At 37.3% G+C, this 22,743-nt stretch overlaps 1 protein-coding gene across 1 annotated transcript in view; it reads right to left on the bottom strand.

Moving 5' to 3' along the window:
* Nucleotides 1–22,743, bottom strand: part of DOCK3 (dedicator of cytokinesis 3) — a 212,502-nt gene that overhangs the window by 56,456 nt on the left and 133,303 nt on the right. Inside the window, exons 16-24 of the mRNA XM_086470656.1 lie at nucleotides 18,411–18,535; nucleotides 12,959–13,121; nucleotides 12,362–12,468; nucleotides 11,496–11,667; nucleotides 10,746–10,843; nucleotides 8,636–8,719; nucleotides 8,202–8,302; nucleotides 6,801–6,882; nucleotides 420–590 (exon numbers count right to left, since the gene is read on the bottom strand). Coding sequence (XP_086326782.1) covers nucleotides 420–590; nucleotides 6,801–6,882; nucleotides 8,202–8,302; nucleotides 8,636–8,719; nucleotides 10,746–10,843; nucleotides 11,496–11,667; nucleotides 12,362–12,468; nucleotides 12,959–13,121; nucleotides 18,411–18,535 — 1,103 coding nt within the window. The remainder of the gene's footprint in view (nucleotides 1–419; nucleotides 591–6,800; nucleotides 6,883–8,201; nucleotides 8,303–8,635; nucleotides 8,720–10,745; nucleotides 10,844–11,495; nucleotides 11,668–12,361; nucleotides 12,469–12,958; nucleotides 13,122–18,410; nucleotides 18,536–22,743) is intronic.

Genomic DNA, 22,743 nt, shown 5'->3' with positions numbered 1-22,743 from the left:
ATGCTGGAATTAAGTATATCTGAGTATATCAACTGAACTTCTCTACTGTCATGCTGCTATGACTCCAAGTATTGACTTGAGCTACTACAATTAAAGATTTAAAATGTCTTGAGGCCAACCACAAGACATATGAATGAGAGACTTGAAAATGCAGTTTACTTTTGTGAATAGTAAAAATTGTATTCTCATAACACAAGTCACTTGCCTCTTGAGACAGTTCAACTCACCTGTATCTGTGAAGTGGTGTAAAGCTACTGACTAATAACATTATTTGGTTATGTCATTTTGCAGTATCATCCGCTTGTTAGAGGGGGAAAACTCTACTATCCTGCATTAAGTCATCATGTGCCCATATATATTACTGGTGCAGAAAATAGCTGCCTTTTGGTTTGCCAATTGAAGTGTAGAAAACAGCAAACCTGTGTGAAGATCAGAGTCTCAGAACTCCTGCTGTCCAAGCTGAGCACAAATCTGATGGACTGGAAAAGCTCCTGGATGCTGGAGCGGAACTGTTCCTCCTCCATTCCACAAGTAGCTCTGGAGTAAAGGATCCGAGATTGGACAATGAACTTGAAAAGATATTCCAAGGCCTTAAGGAGCAGGAAAGGAAGGGGATTAAGATAGAGAGAAAGAAAAATAAAGGAGCTTTAAAGAGAGCCAGGAAAGATTCTAGGTGCATAACAACTAAATTCTTCAGCTTCAGAAAGGAGAAAGAAAAACAGGTTTTGTAAGTTATGTAATTCAGTTAAGGACAAGTTACACATAGGCAAGCACCCATTCTCAACCAATAATCTTTGTTACTAGTATATCCCACTAACAAACAAACATAGGCATTTAAGTCAAATAGACAAATTCAAGTTACATAATCTGAGGAAAATCTTGGTGAAGATAGGAGACTTCCAGTTTTCTCATGACTTTGCACAATGACTGTAAGTGTCCGAAGAAGCTATTCTCCTGTTTCCACTCAAATTTAGGTTTAATCACATGAGTTAGCTAATCTAGATTTAGGTAAGTCGGCTGTCAGTGGAACAGAACAAGTGTTACCAGGAAAAAGGAGAATCTACTTTTCAATATGAACACAACAGCAAGGTTCACCTTTATTTCTGGCAGCTACATGTACAAACAGAAACAAATGCAGATGCAGAAACAGAAGACGACAAGAGCAGCATGTGAAGCCCTCTGGCAGCCCCAGAACAGCAGCAAACAGCAGTACTGCAGTGAGTATCTTTTTACTTCGAGCTGTGGTAAGTTAAAGTGTCTTTCTTTTATTGTCACACGTGAAACTCGGAGAGTACCCAGCAGAGGGAGAATAACCTGCACAGGAGATGGCACTTAACAACGTTACACAATGTGTGATAGATGCTGCAGTCCCGAAGGACTGGCAAATTGGATCTTTTTGTAGTAGAATGACAATTTGCTCTATGACATGTCTAGATTAAGTCTGAATTTGCAACCTAAAAATCTTTAACTAAATTTTGTAAATGGCATTATTCTGAACTTCATGTATTTGGCAGCAGTGTCACTGAAGAAAAATAAATTGTTCTATGCTGCTTTTAACACGCTTACCAATCTATCAAAGGTTCTCACAGACACTAATATAGCAATGTAATGTTCCACACAACAACAAAGGCCTTTTTGATCATTTGATGTACACAACCGGCACCACTGAAATGTACTAAATATCAGTGACATTTAGACTTCGCTCCTTCCCTTGGTGTTTAACATGGTACACCATTAAATCAGGATTAAGGGAAGACATCATCCATAGTTTGAGGATATCCTCCAAATTCAGCACAGGAAACAAACAGGCTGAAGCTTCAGTAATCATGGTCTGTACCGAAACTTTAGAATATTCCACTGTATTCATTGGAAGGTATCCATGTCTTATTTCACTGTTTGGAAACTGAAACTTAATTCAAATACAATGTTTGCCTTCATCCGTAAGATGCCCTTCACTGAAACATCACACTATATGCACAAATATGCAATGTTATGTTCTAAGCTTTAGAACACTACAGCTTTAAGGACAGAGAATGGCAATGTGAAATTCCTCATAAAGCCAACAAAGATTTCAAAATGCCACTGATACTTACAGCCATTTTTTTTTTTTCAGGAATGATGTCAACTTTAGTAATCTGGCAGTACGTTTTCTGTACTAAAACATCTCCCCATGAAGCTTCCTTACACCAAGGAACTTCATCAGGAAATAACACTTGATATTTCTGGATAGTTTCCAGACAAAGGTCAATTAGTTCACAAGAGTCAGCTCTTTTAGATTAGCATCTCTGCTGCTAACACCAAATACAGCAAGTCACGTGCTCGTACAAGCTGTTTTACAGGTTTGGTACAGACAACCGTAACTCCAACCTGAAAGCTCATAACTTTAATGTGAAGATTATGTTTTGCAATGAATCAGAGGATTTATGTATGGAATTCTGTAATTCTCTGCTGAAAGTGAAATGGCAGGCTTTCAGAGACACTCTACATCCTTAGCACAGACAACCTGCACTGTTGCCTACAATGAACCCACAAAGGCAGTTAACTGAAGAGTTCAGCGTGTTTGCAGGTGTACGGCTGAGATGTTAAAAACACAAATCAAGTCATGTTAGCACAAATCAGTACTTGGACTAACTTTGACTCTTACTACTTACAAAATCACAGATAGGATACATATACGTGCCTAAAGACATAGAAGTGTGCTGAAATAAAATTCAAGCCTTCTATTATGTTTGGCACAATAAGAAATCAGTATCAAATTAAAGTAATTTTCTTAAAAATGTAGTCTGTACCCCTGTTCACACAATAGGTGAGCACACATCACTTGCCTGTGACCAACAACCTAAAGTCTCATGGTACACCACATGCAAAACTTAAACGCACAAACAGCATCATAACCTCATTTCCTCTCAACCAACCAATCCCTAAATTTTACCAGTGGTACTCCAGGAGAGACGAGAAAAGGAGCAAGAGATGTGCATACAGATAACACATCTGAAAGAACTTCCACTTAGTAATGAGTAACCTTTCTTTCTTCTCTGAGTGACTGTCCATATGCACATTCACTCTGTGAACACAAAACGGCACATCTCAGCTTGCACAGATTACCTGGTGGCTGGTTGCAATGTCCCAGGAAAATTAAACCCAGAAGACCACTGTGATAAAAGCAGCATCAGGGAGAAGCTTCTACAATAACATGGGTTAAAAAGTGCATAAATTTCTGTGGTTATTCTGCAGGTCTAATGGATAAAGATAACTCTTCAGAGACACTACTATCACTTGAGCCTTCAGGGATTATGCTCAGACAACATTTGACCATTGTATTGTAGCACATTCATATATCTAGTGGACAGTGTTGGGGACAGTACAGCAGCACATCTGGACTCATCTGCCGTAGAGATGAAGAGTCCGTTCAATTCAAACAAAAGGCAAACCACACCTGATGTTCAGAGTATGAATAGATGAATCAACCTTGTATAGAGCTGCTTTAAGAAGAAAACACAGATTAATTTCCTAACTCAAGAAACCCAAAGATTATTTCAGGAGAGAATCTGGAGTACACAGAATGGGCAACCTTATCCTAAGCACAGTGTACATAAAGAGGATTAGCTCTGAAGGTCTGAATCTCTTTCACTGTCCTAACCAAAGTGAGTAAAAGCCATTTTCAGTAGTTTCTGAGTATCTACTTCATAATTCAAGAACAGCTAGCAAACTTCCTCCTGCTACTGTCAATGTGTTTTCTCCAGAGAACAGCACACTTGCTTCAAGTGCAAGAAGCACCTACTACGAAAAGGTTCATGTGAGAGGTACCAACTTGAGTCTTGTGAGAGCAGACAAAAGACCTAGGGCAAAATTCAAGGCATCAGCAATAAAAGAAGGAGCAAGTCCCACAAACAGGCTGACCAGGGTAGAATAACCATAATTACACCAGCAATTTTCTGGTATTCTTAGGAAAAGCAAGACTGTAGAAAATGTAAATCATCAAATAAGGTAATTATTTCTGAATGAAGTAATAAGTCCAGAGACAGACTGGCCTCAAAAGCAACAGACCGACATTTCTTTTTTTTAAATTTAGGGTGAGGAAAATCTGGAGGAGTCCCCAGACCCAAAAGTCAGGCTGAGAATGTAATTCCAAACCTCTCATTCACTAGCTCCCTGGCTGGTGTGGCTCAGAAAGTGTGTACAGAGTTTTGAAGAAATCAACTGCGAAGACTGACCCTTTCCGTATCACTGATTCACGTAAAACCCACAGTAACAGGATGCAGTACCTCAAAACCTCTAAAAAAAAGTTTTGAGGCATGTTCTGTGTGGTTCAGCTACAGAAAACTGATACGAAGATGTGACGTCTTGAGGAAGAAAAGGTCTTGATTTTTCAGTGGGTTCCTCAATCTAAGCAAAACTCATCTGTGATTCTACTGCTGGAAGATAACCCAAGCTGAAAGAGCATCTCCTAGAGACACTCCATAAGCAGGGAAAGTAAAACTGTCTGTGGAGCCACACACAGACACTTTGCTACAGAATTCTCCAGCAAGGCATAAGTTTTTTGAGAATTAAGAGCAGCCTTGAGGAGGTAATTTATTTTAGAAATAGTCTAGAGCACCACTGGCTAATGCTAAGGTCGAAAATCAGAATCCTATGAGACATCTGCATATCCATCACAAATGTACCTGGGCAGTCAAGAGCCAAAAAAGAGTGCAGAGATATTTCAAAACCTGCTTTAGAGTACTACATTTAACAGCTAATCCAGGGAAAAGGGGATAGAGAGCTACTGTTTTCTCAGTTGAAGAACTACTAATGTAAGGAAAGTAGTGAGGGCATCCAAGACCACAGAAATTCCCAACAGTAGAATATAGTACTAGTAATGACACGTTAGCAATGATAACGCGTTTTGGTACAAACTTGCTCCAAATGCCTGAAATAAAATCTGGAAACAAAGAGGGAAATCAATCACTTTCCTGTAATGGAAGAAGATAAAGACCCTAATTTGAGCCTCCAAGGAATACCTGCAAAATACCTGTCTGAATAAGGTGTGACCGCAGCGTCAGGGTAGAGGATGCAGTTAGGTCTGCAGAAACTGGTGGTAATTGTAATTCCTGTGCTTGGGAAGGCTTGGGCTGTCAGGTCTTCAAACTGACCTCACTCACAGAGGGAACAGCTACTTTCTAGGCAAGCACTTGAGATTCTTAGTAAGCAAAGAGCTGCCTTGAAATCCTTGAAAGAATGTACCTTATTCAGAAACAGTATGCTGAATAACTGAGCTTCTGAAAGACATTCCAGCATTCATATTTTTAATATTTCTGAAGAGGACTCTTATTAGGCTTAAAAAATGCAGATCACACAGGGACAATATTACACATCTGTATTTGCTGACTGCATATAGCACTAATGAGTGGTTTGAGAGGGAAGAAAACCTAGAAGTCATTCCAGCTAGAGATCTTCCTCTCATCTCATAACTTTAATAGATGTCTCTAATTAAAAAAAAAAAAAAAAGGAAGGTTAAGGATGTAAGGATGGAAACAAAAAGAATGACAAAGTTGCTAATTTATTGAAAAGACATCTTTGCCCCATTTTTACCATTCCCTATGAATCTGTGGTTGAAAAGTATTAAAAAGAAGCAGCTTCTAAGTATGTAAATATCTACAAAAGAAAGTAAACACTGGCATAATGTCTTTGTAAGTATTGGGATATGATGTGAACAGCAGATCTTGAAAGCTAGTTGATGGTGGTGAGATGCAATACCATTCAAATGGAACAAGGATTCTCAAAAAGTAAAAATTACTTCCTCAGAAATACTGACTAAATTAGACAAAAGAATGGAAAACAAAGAACAAAAATATCACAAGAAGAAAAAGCCATAATAAAGTCTGAAACATATGCCAAGACACAAGCATAAATACATTTACGAGGAACCACCTCTGACTTTCCCAAATGGTTGCCAGAAATCAAAGGAGTAGTGTATGCATGTGTGTGCACTTCACCTGCAAAATGCTTCATCTATTTGTACTGATGTGAAAAAGTGAGAAAAAGGAAGCGCTGATTTCTGCCACTGCTGCTAGTTCTGAAAGTGCCCACTCAAATGTTTGGCAGAAGCCTACTCAGAGTAAGAAGGTACAGCTGGACATTCACTCAAAGAAAAATACCTTCCTGCAAATTTTGGGATCTTCTGTTTATATACTTGACACACTGTCTTTCTGTCTTACAGTTACGCATGGTAAAACTAATACTTTATTTATTCTCTGATTTCTCTGTAATAGCATCAAAAATATTCCCATTAGAAAGCTGTGCCTTCCTGCGAGATCATACTCTCACCACAGAACCATGATTCACGTCCTGTGCAATGATAGTTAGAATTTCCAGCTAGTTAAAGGCTCATTTATCTGCTTCTTAAAAATACTGCAGAACTTCAACCCGTAACACAATGAAGCTGTGTCACAGCCAGAAATTAAAAGCATATTGTTGATTTACAGCACCTGTGCCCACTACATTTAAAATAACTGCTTCTTGAAGTGCAAGGTGTAGACCACATATATAAATGGCCAGTGCATATATACTCCATCTAAGTCCCACTTAAGTTCTCCACAGGGCTTCAAAAGGACTTAAGGAGACATAATTCTTCCATTTTTTTCTGCACAAGAGTCAATCTCCCCCTAAAATTAAAATTCTGGCAAAATATATTAAAAAAAATTCTATTATTTTTTAATGAGTTAATTTCTGGAAGTCAGTGCCAGACTACCCTTGATTTTATTTGCAGCTTCCCCAGCCCTCCTGTAGTCACAGAACAAATACTGTTACTGAATACATACTCTCATTGCTTCCTGGATGTGGTCCTGGCGTACAAGCTCAGCGGAACGGTCCATGTACCACTTCAAACATCTGATTAGTTCTCTGAATACAACAAACAGTGAAAAGAGGAGGAACCTTTAGCACTCTTAAAAATCAGTCAGACAACAAACATTTTGGTTTTAGGGAGAAATCTATAAAATAGCCTCATTTCACTCCATTTCAGTGGTGAGCTACAGCTGTCCTAGATACTGAATTTACATAACATATATGTTATATTTAAAGTTCAAAACCAGAAAATCATTTCTTCTCTGCAATTGACTTAGACCATGATGAACACTAAGAAAACCTCAAAAAGATGTTGTTAAAGAGACAGTTTTGATTAAGGCCTGCAATATAGTTTTAAGACCAAAACATAACTTTTGTTTTGTTTAATAAGAAATTTCAGATCTCCTCTAAGTAAGAAGTTTTTAGAAACTAAGATCATGAAGAAAATACACATATCTGTTTTCCTAAGTACACAGTACCATTTGGACTAACGTAAAGAGTTGTATTAAAAACATGTTTTATTTCAGACATCAGACTACCAAAAATCATTTGTTCTGTCTGAAAGAGGTGATAATTAACACAAAGCAGAACACTTCTTTACCCTCTGACCCTGACCATTGCCTTCTAGTGTTGCATAGTATCTACAGTTTTTTACCTGCCACTGACAGAATATTTCATATATTTTTTTAAACTAAAATGTGAATGGCTTAGAACTATCAAAACCAACTATAAGCTCTTTTTAATAGTTTATCGTGGCCAAAGATAGAATATGTTCAAATATACAAAAGAAATGGTCTAAAAGAAACAAAAAACACCACGTTGAGTAACTGTTACTGCTTTCAAAAATCTGTCTTACTCTGTGACGCAAAACTCAAAAAAGAATCTTAGAAAATAAGGCAGCATCTTCAAAGTGACAGTGAAAATTAAGTTTCTGATCTACTGAAATGATACCTTTACTGTAATCAAATAGAACATCTTCTTACGTGAATGCTTTGGAACAGGAAATTACTATTAGTTCTCTAAGCCTTTGCACAAGTCTTGTATCCCAACATCCTTAAGACAGTGAATGTATATGCTCTTGGTAGCACATTAGTACAGACTGATAATGAGTTATTGCTGAGTGACAGTCTCTCTTCAGTTAAAAAAAAAAAGAAAGATTTGCTGGTTCAGAAAGGGAAGATAAATTCCAAAGTCTGCTCGTTCTTAGCCACAGGTGACATTCAGCAGCTTTTCTCTACAACTGTCCTGGAAAACTTTTATCTGAGTAGTTGTCGTTTTGAAAACCACTGCTAACATGAAGGTTACGATTCTGAGGGTGACATCATTCAAAAGCTTGCTAATATCATCTCTTGAAGTGATGGTTAAACAAAACCTACTTGTAAGCCAGCGCTCCTGCAAAGTGCTTCTGAATGTAAGTGTCCATCACAGGTCGAAAATGAAAATACTTGCTGTCACGCAGCAGATTGATGATGAACACCTGTGGGAGAGGAAAAAGTGAACCCATACTAAAGAAAACTGCACATTGTTGCACGGTTTCTATAAACAAGTTACACAAGCTAAGAACAACAAATACATGAGTTTCTTTAAACAGTCTTAATTGTTTGCTTCTCCCAAGTGATAGCAAATATTGCTGTCCTCTGATCTCTTGAGGCTATCCCACCCTCCTCACCCTATGTTATTACAGAAAACATACGGCTTGATCCAGCTGAATATTTCATATTTCATGGAAGTAAAATACTAGTAACATGATAATAAGAAATTTAAACCCCACTGACCATGAGATAAGAAAAGTAACAATTGAGCAGCTTACCAAAGACTGAAAGACCAACAGACCATACTTTTCTGTGTTGTCATCCAAAACTACAAACAATGTGTCGAGAATATCTTGTAGGAACTAAAACGACACGAATAAACAAAGAATTTCAAATTTAGTTGCATTCAAAAGAAGGTTATTTCTCCTCTGCTTTAATTATTTCATACATGTTGATACTGTTGCGAAACAATTGCCAAGGACAAATCACTTCAGGTTCATCCATATGATGCGACAGATTTTCATTTTTTTTTACTAGGAAGGATTTTGTTCTTTACAGGGAATATTTCTAAACAAAAATGACAGGAAAAAAAGAGAATTATGTACTGCCTGCTTTGTAAATATGACTGAATGTTCCTTTCACTGTAAGCTGACTAGAAGTGCTGCCTAACAACAACAGCAAAACAACTTACTTGCATTTTCATATCATTAGAGTGTACCAAATACTGTTTGTCATCAGATTCAAGACTTGGGAGCACATTAACTGGTGCTTCAATTATGTTTAATATTGAAAAATTTTGTTATACGACAGAAAGTAAAGCTTTTATAACAAGCATTAATTGGGTCAAGTCACATATTGCAAATTGTTTCTTTCATCCACAATGCTGCGGCTTACTGAATAATGACAATTCAGTGATTTTCTGTCCTTAAAGCGCAGCCCTAAGAAAGGATGGCTGTGAAGAAGAAAGCTGAAGACCAAGTCAACTGCACAGTCACCACTTTTTAATCGATTTGAATTAAATTTCTGATGCGGAAAACAAGAAATAAAATATAACAATTTATGAAGTCTCTGAAAGGATAAAATTTCTTTTTCTTTTTTTTCTGAATTATTGCATTCTGTTCTTCACATCCTAATGCCAAATGGCAGCTGGTTTCGGGAGGAAGTCAATTACTTGTCCCTTCAGAATAATTTAATCCATACCTTTTTATGCTTTTCTCTATTAAAAAAAAAAAAGATATATTTGTACTGCTTTGCAATCAAATTGTACAAAACATGACATTCTTGAAGAATTCCAGTATAAATGGGGTATTGTCCTCTTCTGTTACTGTTATGAATTTATCATGAAGAATGACATTAAGATATGGCAACATTCAAATGAATTACAGTGTAATGCCTTTAATCATGGACTATTAAATGATGGGATTTCTCTTTGGTTTCTTCCCTTTGGTTCTTCGCTGTTACAAATTATCTCCTTTTGCTTCTAGATTTATGGAAATAAATTCTAGGGAGAGTTCTCAACACACCTAAAATTATCAGAGGGATATCTGGAATGCACTCTGGAATGCACTGTTTTTGTGCAAACACACTTTGAAGTTCCTTTGACCTAAGAAAGTTCAGGTCACACAAAGGATCGGCCATGTAGAGCAACAGTGGTTACCATACGTGATGAAATAATCAGACAGGCGATAGATTGCTGATCGGTTAGGCATGGCAGAGAGCAATTGGTGCTCCAGGCCACAGCTCCACTTCACAGTGCTGCAACAGCAAAACGGGTTTGCAGGATGGTTCACTAGCCATTGAGCAAAACTTAACTTTCAAGGTTTCACATTTCTTTCTCCTCTACACAGACATTTGGAACATATTTGCACAACAGAAATACAGATCAGCTCTATCTACTAGCTGTTTGAAAAGGCAAAGTATTCAGAGTCAGCTCTCTCTTCTTCACTCTAGAAACGACCAACTACACTCATGCAATTTCAGAGAACGTCCTTCAGAAAATACTACTGGAACAGATAAATCTGCACAAAACACCCCTACCAGTGACTACGTCTACATCAGCAAGCAGCGTGGCTCCACAGGAGTGGGCCTGCAGAGTGGGACAATTGCTGCTGAGGACCTGACACTCACAGCACATGCGAGAGAGGGAATTTTACTAAGGAATTTTACTAAGGATTAGCTCTGGTTTGATCTCAAGGACTAACTATCCATTAATTTTTGGAGTGTATCTTCCTGTTCAGTTTCATGTCGAAATAAAATCCAAGAACACACCCTGAGAATTGACCATGTGAATCAAAAATTGCAGGAAGAGGGAACATTCAGAAGCACACTGCAGGTCTGAATTCACTTGCTAGCACAGATACATCCAAAGACTGTTGTTTCATGTCGTACCTTAACAATTTCCTCGCCACTGACATGTTTCAGTCTTCCTAGAATATCCATCACACGATCTGGGTAAGCTTTCCATTTCAGCAGGGCAAGCAAATCCACTGCAGAACAGTGACAGAAAGAGCTAGAACCCACGTGCAGAGGGAAGAATGGCAACCCCAGACCCACCAGAGACTCATTACATGTTACACTTCGCTTGTTGCAGTCCACACTTCTTGGGGAAAAAAATAAGGGAAATCAAGAAGGAAATTACAGAGTATGTCCAAATTTACTAACAAAGAAATGAACGGAGGAATGGTAAAGTACTTTCAAGACTGTATTTTTCCCTATGTGACTAGTCACTGCACTGTGGACAATCCAGTTTTGTCTTCCCGTGCTTCAGGGACATTGCCATAACAAATTTTTATTTACTTAGTAACTCGGTAAAAGCCAAACAAAACAAACTTTGGATCGTGTAGAAGTGCTATCATTGAATTTTTTGTTCTTCAATCATTTAATGAAAATTAACTTTGCTTTAACATATTACCCTTCTCTTGCACTTACAGTAATGTCTGTAATTTCTCTGCTGTCAATATCCTTATTTCCTCAAAAAAAAACTCTACTCTTTTCAATAGTGTTAGTAAAAAAACCATACATATAATGAAATTATAACAAAGGATTATTTTAGTAAAATAAACAGAGCACAAGCAGACCCATCTTATCTTTTTCATAATCCCCGTTGCCTTGGGCACTTTTGAAGGATCAGCTACTTACCATTCTGGGTCAGTTTGGTGGAAGAAAGCTGCGTGGAGACCGAAAAGGTCTCTTTGGTGCTGCGCTGGAAAATGAGGCTTGAAGGGATGTTGGGGCAGCCATTGTAGTCCTCTTTGCAGCAAGGCAGCCCCAGGTACAGTGCGTGATTGTTAAACGTGCTGTTCTCATCACACTGCGGGTACATGACAAGAAATGGAGTTGTACCTAGTCTATCTCATTCCACATAATCACACCCTGACAGCAACTGCCTAACAGAACTTTTATTATCTTTTGGGTGCACAAAAACGCTGTAAGAAAAAGCTGTGCTTACCACCTTCAGGGCCTGTACATACACAAACAGACCCAGCTCTAAAAAGTGTGGTCTCCTAACCACTGACTCTTTGGAACTTATCACAGTCTTCCAACTGTACAACTTAGTGTTGCTGTCTGAAAATCATACTGAAGAAACGAACCAAGGTAAATCTGCAGGAAGAAAAAAACCCAAACCCTGTGCTACAGGGTTGTGACGCTGTAGCATTGTAACAGGATGCATGTGAAGTACAGCACGATTTTGTAGCAGAAAGGCATAGAGTAATGCCATGGGTTGATAAAACTGCTGAATGCTCATAAACATTACATTTGAATTCAAAATAGACAAGATTAACAGAAGATAAATCACCACTACCTGAAGGGAAAAGGTAAGCTGAACCTAGAAGGCAGTATCCCTACCCAGTCATCTGATTTTGAATTTACAAAATTTCAAAATTACTATTAATCTCTTCCTCACATACTTCTAACGAGGGGGGAAAAGATAATGTAATGACCATTACTTATTTAAACTGAAGTAGAGATGAGTATGTGAAAAGTCTGCAGAGAAGAATTGGTACCTTATAAACATAAAGCTCATGGATATCATCTGACAAGGTAGTGCCATCGTCTCTCATCAATGGAGTGAATGCAAAACCAAAGAGCTTCTTTTCTCCCTTGTCTTTTGCTGTAGCAAGAGACAGAAACAAGGAATCACATTTGTACGTATTCTGTCTGTCCATAAATACCACAAAGTTATTCACTGCAGGCCTAACTTAGTCACCTCTCTGCATGCCTAACAAGAAGCATGCAGGTTATGTAAGAGAAACGTGTAATATACTATCTCTAATTCTATACAAATGATCAACAAGCCTCAAAACAAACATGCCGAACGTAGTAAAATATAAAATACACATGCTGTAAAGAAAACATTCTACAAGAAAATACAGCAAAAGAACAGCAGGGGAGAATATCTCCAAAATATTTTGCCCTGCACTGATTGAATAATGTGCTGTTTAATAAATGTAGCGACTGGCTAATTAGGAGTGCACTGTTGCTGTATTTTAGGTTGGCATCCCTCTCCTGCTTTCCACGCAATAACAGCCTCATTCAAACATAAATTGACAATGGAAAGACCTCAGCTTTTTAGATTTCTCTTGGTTATATTTTGCACTCACTGGAGCAATGTCTGAACTCAAACCGGAGGTGAGACCCACGGAACCTGTCGATAGGGATTGGCAACTTGATGATCTCCCCCCACCGAGGGCTGTTATTGTGGTAAAGGACAAAAGAGTGGTAGGCACTCCTGCTTGGCTCTCCTGAGCCCAGGCTGATGCAGTCCTGGAATAAAAGAAAACCATTTAAGATTAAAAGACAACACATCACTACAGATGAGTCACTTTATTGCACGATGATAACCTTTACATAATTTGTATCTTTCTGCAGACAAACAGCAGAAGTCAGAAGCAGAAACTCAGAGACAACGAAAATTGAAATTTTTGAAGAGATTTTTAAACTGTGTTTTGGGTCAAAGAATGAGCTAGGAGACCTATGATACTGGATGAATTCCAGTATTTTAAGTTATTATTTAAGTTAAGTTATTTAAGCTAAGTTTTCTATCAAGCATAGAATAGATAAAATAAACACATAAGTCCAAGTATATAAAGATGCGTCCAAAAAACCCCACCAAAACACCCTAATAGGCTCATCAGTTGAAATATTAGACTTTTCTGAAGAGATAATTTAATAAGATTCCTGCTTCAGTATCTCAGTTCACAAGCGATTCCTGAACTTTTCAAGCTCTCAAAAATGTTGGTCTTTTCAAACTACAACCATCCAGCCTCACCAAGTACCCCACAAAATTCTGATTGAGTCATTTCATTAGTGGTAAGCAAAGAATTTCTGTTGAATAGTCAACACCTAAAAATGTAATGGGATCTACATTTCTGCTTTTAGATATAGAAAGCTCAGAGATATTGACCAATCTATGTATTCTCAAAATACAGATGAAGAAAAGCATGAATTGGTACTATTTAGGAAATTGAGAAATCCTTAGCCAGAACATGAGTGAAGGAAGCTAGGAGAAATACTGAAGTCCTGAAATTCTAGACCTAGCACTTACAAAAGTAATCCAAAAGATACAGCATCTTATAGAACCACGCAAAAAAAAAGACAGCTTAGAGATTCTTCATTTTAAGCATCTCTAAGGATATTGAATCCAGGAAGAAACAGAAGCTAAGCAGACCCAGACACATGCAATATAAATTCTGTCATAAAAACATTCCATATGGAATAGTATCATGACTAGAAGAACTACCGGCCATTTCCCCAAGGCATCTCTAAATTCTATCCCAAGAAAGAACCAACAACATTGATTTGATTTTTTTCATCTGTAATCAAGGGACTATCAAGTCAAATACATCCCATTAATCAGACCCAGGTAGTTTGGCCTGTGGTAATATTCTTCTGGCTTCAAGGAAGTTAAGCATCTGTGAAGGAGCCCAAAAAGAAGAAAGTACTCTGGAATTTTGGGATTCAATGAAGGAACAGCCTCCCTGGACAGAGAGGTTCATTGCAAAGGTTCTAATCAAACTGAGTGACTGTAGCATAAACTCACAAAACTCAGTCCTTTCAAGTAAGTCTTAGTAACCACATGGTATGTACAAAATTCTGGCATAAACTTGATTTTTTTTAAAATACAGCAACAAGAATTAACTGTTGCAGATATTAACAGGTTGGAGTGAGCGTAGCAGTGGCAGTACTGAAAACCAGGATGTCTGCAATATCCTGGTTATATTTTGTAATAGGAGTAGCTTGTTGGGCTTCAACACAGTAATTCTGAAACCTCATTCTGCATCAGGTTCTTAAGAGAAAGTAAAATAGTATTTGTACTTCTTCTATAACGTAGAGTAAAAATTCAAATTTTTATGTGAGCTTCTTTCTGTTGCCTCAACAAATTACCGGTCTTGGCAGACAAATGGTCAGTCTCTGAACGCTGTTTCACGCTATAAACATCAAATAAATTAATAGGTGAAGAATCTTTCCTTCTGGTTGTTAGTTTCTATGCATTTATGCTACAATCTATAGTCTGAGGAGGAAGGATTGTTTATCTTTAATTCTGAATTGTGATCTGCAAAATATAAACATGTAGTCTCTGTACACCTAGTTATCATGAGACCCAAATATGTAGGTGAATTAGAGGGAAAAGGCAAGTAAGGGAAGCTAAACTAGAAACAGTATCAGGTATCTTATCCTTTAAGGTATGTCTTGTAATGAATAAGATATTTCTGCTACTGGAACAGAAAGAAGAATAACTGAAACATGTCAAGGTTTTTTATTTTTCAGACTATACTGAAAGACACTAACAATTGAGTAAGACCACTTTGAAAAGGAAACACTTATTTTCATTTTGAACAGCACTGTATTGTGGGAAAAATGTCACTGCTTTCATTAGGACTATTTCTGGACCAAGATATACTCAACAGCAACAAGGATTTGAGACAGAATATTCTCACTAACACTGCATATGGTTCTGCTGAAGTCTTCACAAAGGCATAGTTCAGATTTGGATTGTGCTGCTGGTCAGGAAAAGTTTAGAGATTTTATTCTAATATGAGACGATTTCCCCACTGCACTGTGTAACTCAACACACGCTTTCTCATTTGGCACTCTGCTTTGGCAAGGCCATAGGTCAGGAGCAATAAAGGATATTTCAACAAGGAACAGTAGTGCTTTGGGGTCAATGATTGAACTTTCAGTGTTCTGCCCATACTATCATAAGCTTGGAGTTTTTTATTAGCTTCTTTACTATATCACCTACAGAAAGTTATTAAATTAATGTCATAATTGTCAAATGAAATAGAAGAAAGAAAATAGCCACACTTGACTGTGAAAGCAACCTTCAGTCACGCAAGTGATCATTCAGTGGACAGGGAACCCAAACAAAATGATTCCCTTCAGTAGTGCTGCACCAAGCCCTACCCAAACACACTCTTAACATTTACATTAAAAACTTATTAGACTCCTCTTCTTGCAGTCTTCAGTATTTTCTTTTAGATTATGCTGAATGACTGAAATCTAAGTCCTGATATAGCAATCTCTTTACAGCTGCTTCATCTAAGAATGACATTATATTCTGTCTTTGGGTGAAACCAGCTCTCTCCTAATCGAAAATGGCAGGTCATCACACACTGCTCTAGGTGTCCATACTGAAGATCACATACACCAGAGGACTGCAGTGAAAAATTAGCCAGCTAGGGTTTAAAACTAAATTCTTAATACAAAAGGTAAAGCAGTATCCATGTGGTGGCATACTAAAATAACCCAGACTAAGGCACCTGTGTTAAGTTTTAGACAAACTCATACTGGGACTTCCCAAAACCCATTGCACAGGTGGGATGGTTAGAACTGATGGAGCTCTTTGCTCTCTGAGCTTTTCACCTGAAGCACAGGAATATTTTGAGCACAAACTTTGTCTGTATTTTACAACCAAAATCTACATTCTGAAAGTTGATACAACCTGGAAATCTACAGTTTAAGAGCTGAATCATTATAATTTTCAGAGCATTTCTATAGACTTAGAGCAGCCATATACACTTAATAGGGTCAATTGTCTTCTACATGGGCAAGGATATTACTATTGAATGGTAAGATAACCCACTAAGTTAGAAGTAATTCCAGATGCTCTCTCATTTGCTTTAACTTTGGCAGATGAATTTGCAGACTTTTTAAATCATGTAGAAACTACAGCAGTGACAAAAAAAGAAGAGACATGTTTAGTTTGCAAACTCAATTCCAAGTAGCTGCTGCTTGCTCTTATGTGCATGGGACTATCCCTCCAAATTGTCATTTAGCACTTTTGAACTACTCCTCTATATTCAATTCAACTGATACTCAGTTTTATATATAATTTTTCTAGTTCTATTCTGCAGTTAAGAGAATGCAAATGTACCTAAGGAGTGAGGAGGAGTTCAAATTAAAGGGCAAGAGAGTTCAACTTCTATTGTCCTTGATGGCCCGTTTACTTATTTTTCAGTAAATGTGCTAGCTTATACCTTTTGAGTATTTCCTATGTAGAAAAATTGTACCGTCTGCATGTTTGAAATACAGTGGATCTTAGGCATCGTTAGATGCCATGAACCAAAGATCTCCATGATACAAATTAAGTATCTTTGTTGCTTTGACTGCAGCTATACAGAGGAGCAATAACCTAAAAGTGGGTATAAAGATTTTCTTTTGAATATGTGGTTTAAATTTAAAAACCACAAAAGATCCTTTCTATGTAAAGTCTCTCCTTTATGACAAATGTTCACCTGAATTTTTTCTAATTGGACTGACCACCTTTTACTATTCTCTGTCTTTGTACCATGTCTGTTCCGCTAGCCCATGTAAAGCCCTGAAGTACTGTTACACCAGTAATAACAGGCAAGGGTAAGAAAAAGATAACTTAGTACCTGTGAATGACCATTCCAACCGAAAAACACAGAAGTTAAGACTGATGATGTCTAGAAATTACAAGGCTTTTATACTTAATCACTATTCACAATTACAGTATAATTAGCTACCATTAAGTATGTTAGCACTTGGTATTGCAGTCTGGAAGGTAAAGACCTATGCTGGTCTTTGGTAGACTGCTGTGAAATAAAGTGATGATTAAAAATACGTCACTCAATTTGAAAGGTATGCCTAACACAATTAAACAGAGGATTGTGATCTTCCTGCAACAGCTATGAGCACAAACCAGTTCCTTACAAGAGATATACTTTACTGTTAACGAAATCACAAGCAATTGTAGTAATAAAGGAAAAGTTCTCCATTCAATTAAAAAAACAGACTATGGCGAGGAGTTTGGTACACTTTGGTGTTTAGACCCTTCTCTGATAATGGCTACAGAGGGCATTTTATTGCCTCTGGTAAAGAAAAAGGTAGGGGGAAATTACGATTAATACATTTTAATGCAGCCATTTCTCCATTTATGATAGATGGTTATGTCAAAATACTTTGTTTACTTCTCTACCTTCTGCCCTCCCACCCCACAGAAAGCTGACTTATCTACCTTCTCTTCAGTAATACTAAAGGCAAGAAAAAAAAAGAGAAAGAAAAACATTAATCACCATCCACAGCTGGAATGCAGCCACCTCAGGGTGAAAGCCAAGATCCTGTAAATAAGGCTACTCAAATTTATTTGCAAAACTACATTTGGTACCATAACTCCAACAACTCAGATTTAAAAGTCTCTCTCGTAATCACATTTCGTCATGTTGTACGACACACATTATTTAATTTTAGATATCTGTCATATACTCTTCAGTTCTTTCTGACTGCAGCTACTCTAAATTTTTACTATAGCCACTGACATCACATTTTGAAATTACATAAGCTTTTCAGTTCATGAATATTTTCCCCAAGTCCTCTATTCTCATACAGGTGAAGTGCTCCAAATACTTTCACATTTATAACTACTTCCTTTCTTCATCTTCATATATAGTTTAAAAACTCTGGTGGGGTGGGGGAATAAGTAAGAGCTAGTTTTAGTTTAGCACTTCCCTTGTGTCAGAGACAGCACAACAAGAGAACACGGCCATGAAGAAAGCAGGTGGCACCTGAAGCTCAGAGGAAACAAGCACTTACCTTCAAGATTTCTCCATCTGCATAGAGCACATACATTGTCACTTCAATGTTCTTCTGCACACTTTTCCCACCTCTTTCAAAGTCTCCCTTCTCTAATGTCAGGTATAAGTCATTGCGTATATCACCTACAGTAACAGAGTGGAGTCACATGCTTAAACACAACATGAAAGACTCTGTGCCTGGGCGCAACATGTTCTGACTCTGAAAATCGTTTTCTGTGTTCTGCAAGACTATGGCTGATGCCCAGATCATTCCAAGCAGCAAGTTAATTGTTAATAAAGATGAACATTTTAATATCAGCGCATAAAGTCAGACCATTGTTAGTAATGTCTATTAAATGAGAACTCAGAATCAATACTTGCTTTTATTGTGTGAGCGGGGAAGGAACAAAACACCTTCTACCACTTCATCTAGTTACCTGATTTGGAAGTATCAGGCTAAGCTTGACAAGACATTCCTAACATCAGTCTTCCTATTTCCAGTATATTTTAAGAAAAATAAGTATTTTTGTGATCAGCAGAACATTATGCTCAGTTAGTGGAAGTATTTTCTATATTTTCATAATTTCTTTTTAACACAATGACAAAATAAAAGCAGCCTTTTTTGGAAACCTGGTCCTAATTCAGTTCAGATGGGTTAAGAGGGAATTATAAAATTTTTTTTGTGCTAGATTTCTGGCTAGCCTCTGGTATCCATATGCATGGATCTAAGAAAGCAGGCAGTATGGACACGTGCCAATTTCTCACTACCTCCTTTTCAAGAGCTTTCAGAGGAAATTACTATATTCAGAAACAGAAATGCTAGCATCTATCTCAGCATCTTGTTACCCTGAATTTCATTTTTTTTCCTTTTTATTTTTAGAATCCTATTTGGGAAACTCTGCCTTCAAAATTAATGCAGTCAATTCTAGAGCATGCACCAAAAGGACAGCAGGTAGCACCTATTTTTCAGTAAGATTTAGTTACTGTCACCATTTCATGATGGTTCACTTACCACTTTTTTTATTTACTTGCCAGAAAGGCAAACATACTAAAAGGCAACACATAAAAATACAAAAAAATTAAAACAATAAAAAAATTAAACCCTTTCAAGGCAAGTATTTTGTTGAGCAGCCTCAAGAGACTAAATAATGAAGTAATGCAATGGTTATACAGCAGAGCAGAGACTCCTTGAATGCCTGACTTCTTCCACCCTAGTACTTGGAGAAGGTGATGCAGTTAAATCTGTTTATTAATCAGAAGCACAACGAAATACACAGCATGTGCTTTTGGGCACTGAGGGATATCCTTTTGTGTCTGTCAAAGCAGCACTTCAAATTCTTATTGAAGTCTATAACCCCACAGAATTTGCTCCTTAATCTACTGTAGGGACAAACAACAGAAGCTTTCAGTCCTGTCTTTACTTTCATTTTTATTTCTGGAGATCAGTACAACTTTTTAAGCACAGAAAATACAGCTCTGTAGTTGACATTCAGTGCTTTCTGACAGGAACACTCTATGAATGGGAAACTGTATGCAAAACGCCCTTTTTCCATCAAGCTCCCTCTCCCTGTGGATTCACACAGAGCTGACTGCTTGAAACTCCTCACAGTTAGAGGTCTGAAAATGCTGTGGTTTGTTAACAGGAAAAAGATGACAGCAAGAGGCTGGTGAAAGACCTCAAATATTTGATCTGTTTTCTCTCATCAAAGAATAGTCATCAAATGCAACACTCCAAGTCCACAACAATGGAGAAAATTATCTGTGCACTTCTCTTGCTGTTCAAAATCAAGCTAAGCTACCTACATGATGACTACAGGAATATCAAGGAAATACAAAACTCTTCACAAAAGATAATTTAAGTAGGGACTTCTCTTTTGAAAGCTCTCCTGCTTAACAGACTCCATCCTTTCCTCCTCGCAGTTTATACAATGAGGAAAAAAAAGTTTTAATTTGTATGCTACAAATCTCAACAGAAATTAATTGTACTCACTATAATTAGCATTTTAGCTTCCTATTTATGGCCTCTTTTCTGGAAGACAGTCTGGCTACACAAAGTTCAATGTAAGATTGCAAATCATTTTCCAGCCTAAATTAAAGGCAGCATTTGGTTATATATAGCATCTTATCTTCCATTAAGCTTAACAGGAGGGATACTACTGCACTAATTACAAAAATTAAGCCTTTGGTGTGGGGGGTAAAGAAATCTAAACCACAGTGGATTTGCATCAAAATGACGAAAAAAGAAGGGAAAAAGTATTTTAGTGAAGTATAATGGTGCATCTTCTCTTGTAAAAATATTATCTATTGAATTGTAAAAAAAAAAAAACCACTGAACTCTTAGGTAGGGAGCCCATCAGTTTCTTTAAAATCTGAAGTTTAAACTACAAACTCAAATGCTTTATTTCAGTGAAATTACAATCAAGTATCTCCTTTTCCCAAACTATTAGTTAACCGCATCACTTGCTGAGTCCTTGCAAGCCATTGTTTCCTCCAACTGCTACTGTTTTTGAGGGGTTTAAGCTCAGGTGCACTAATGGGCTGCACAGAAACTAGAGCAAATGCTTGAACACAGAGCAGTTTATTAAAAATTTGATTTTGAGTATGCAAATTGCAAGGCTAGAGAAAACATTCTGCACAACACACAAGTGCACGAACAGACAGCACAGTGCAGCTTGCACATGACTGAACACAAAGTGTGATCAATACAATCAAGAAGTGATCCTTGTCAGCTCTAACAGAAATGACAGCTACGTATCAAGTCCAAAATGTTGGCAGAGAGAGCTTTTCCCATATTTAATTCCATCGTAAAAAGAAAGAGAAAGAACTTGTTTCACAAACTGGACAATTCAAGCCCTTTGCGTGACGAGCTACTGTACGAACAGTCCTGGCTCTGAAGTGCCAGTAACTCTCACATTTTGAGAGAACAGTGTGGTGCAGTGGATCACTCAGGCCTCTCATGTTCACAAACTGAGCAGCGCAGATTATAAAACTAGGTTAGCTGTGGCCTCCTATCATTAGTACGGGAATAAAAAAGTGCTAGAAGGCTAGTGGGCCAAAGTATTAATAGACTAAAACCTGCAGGTGACATTTTAAGCTGAGGTCTCTTTGTGTTGGATGGCTGTCAAGGATGAACTGAAAATCTAATGAGAGTTTTCAGGACAGCATTCTTTTAAAGCCCATCTCTCCACAATTGTTCGGATTTAAAACCAAACGTAAACTGCTTTTTAGCATAAAATATGTGCAGTTCTAACATACGCCATTACTAATTCTTTATGGAATGTCTTGAAATATAGTATTTTTCATAATAATACAAAGATAATTATTTTCTGATGTTATGTGGCTCTTCTTTCAACCCTCCCTTCACCTTTATGGGGGTTTTGTTTTGTTTGTTTGTTTTAACCTATTTCAAATCCTTATGTCAAATGTACAATTGTTTAAATTATAAATCATACATTATAGCTTTGGGCGGTTTGCTTATATTGAAATGAAATCCTTTGTCATATTACCTAAAACTATTTTGATGGTAATGAGGGGGGAAAAAAAAAAAAAAAAAAAAGAGTGGTGGAAAAGGCTACATGAGCCTATATTGATTTTGTGTTTATAATATAAAGAAATGTATTGGAAGACTTCCAATACTTATAATTTTCAAGACTTAATAACATTAAGTACTCCGATGGCCAGTAATGGTCTACTATCTATTAGAGTAAGTAGGAGATTTATCCTGGTAAGATTTGTAGGTTTTCCACTAGAAGACTAACCAGTTACTTGAAGTGGAATGTAGAGAGACCACCTGCATTTAATCGAACATTTTTTATTAAGGGATCCTAAAAGATTTTGTACACTGAGGACAGGAATGGTCCCTGTTTTATAGAGGTGAATACTGTGTCAAAAAAAAAGATCACCTAATTCAAGTAAGTTCTTACAGGAGAAAGAGGCAAACAAATCTCTGACCTCTTGATTCTAGCAAATTTGTTTTCTAAGAGGTCAATGTTCTATGACTGTGAACCCGTAATACATCCCTGTAAGCCGGGGAAAAGTGGCAGCTCACAACACTCAGGATGTGCAGGTCTAGTTTCATATAGTAAAATGTATGTTTCTAGTTTCATACAGTAAAATACCTGTATTTATCTAGAGAATCTTCATTGGGTATTTTTAAACTGGAAGTTTAGTCTTTACAATTTAAGCAGTCAAGGTTATTAAAAACAATCTCTCTATAAAAATTAGCACATGTCTATATACGTTAAATTGTTGAGATGGTTCTAGTCACTTTGGGCCCAACACTGTGATACCCTGCCTGCTTGACTCTGACATCACTGGGAGTGCCAACAACCCCTAGAGCATGAATGGGCAAA

Source organism: Leptosomus discolor, chromosome 9 (genome assembly GCF_034619465.1).
Source record: "Leptosomus discolor isolate bLepDis1 chromosome 9, bLepDis1.hap2, whole genome shotgun sequence".
In the NCBI taxonomy this organism is placed as follows: Eukaryota; Metazoa; Chordata; class Aves; order Leptosomiformes; family Leptosomidae; genus Leptosomus; species Leptosomus discolor.
The sequence above is the reverse complement of the archived record's forward strand: the minus strand, read 5'-3'. Positions and strand labels throughout refer to the sequence as shown.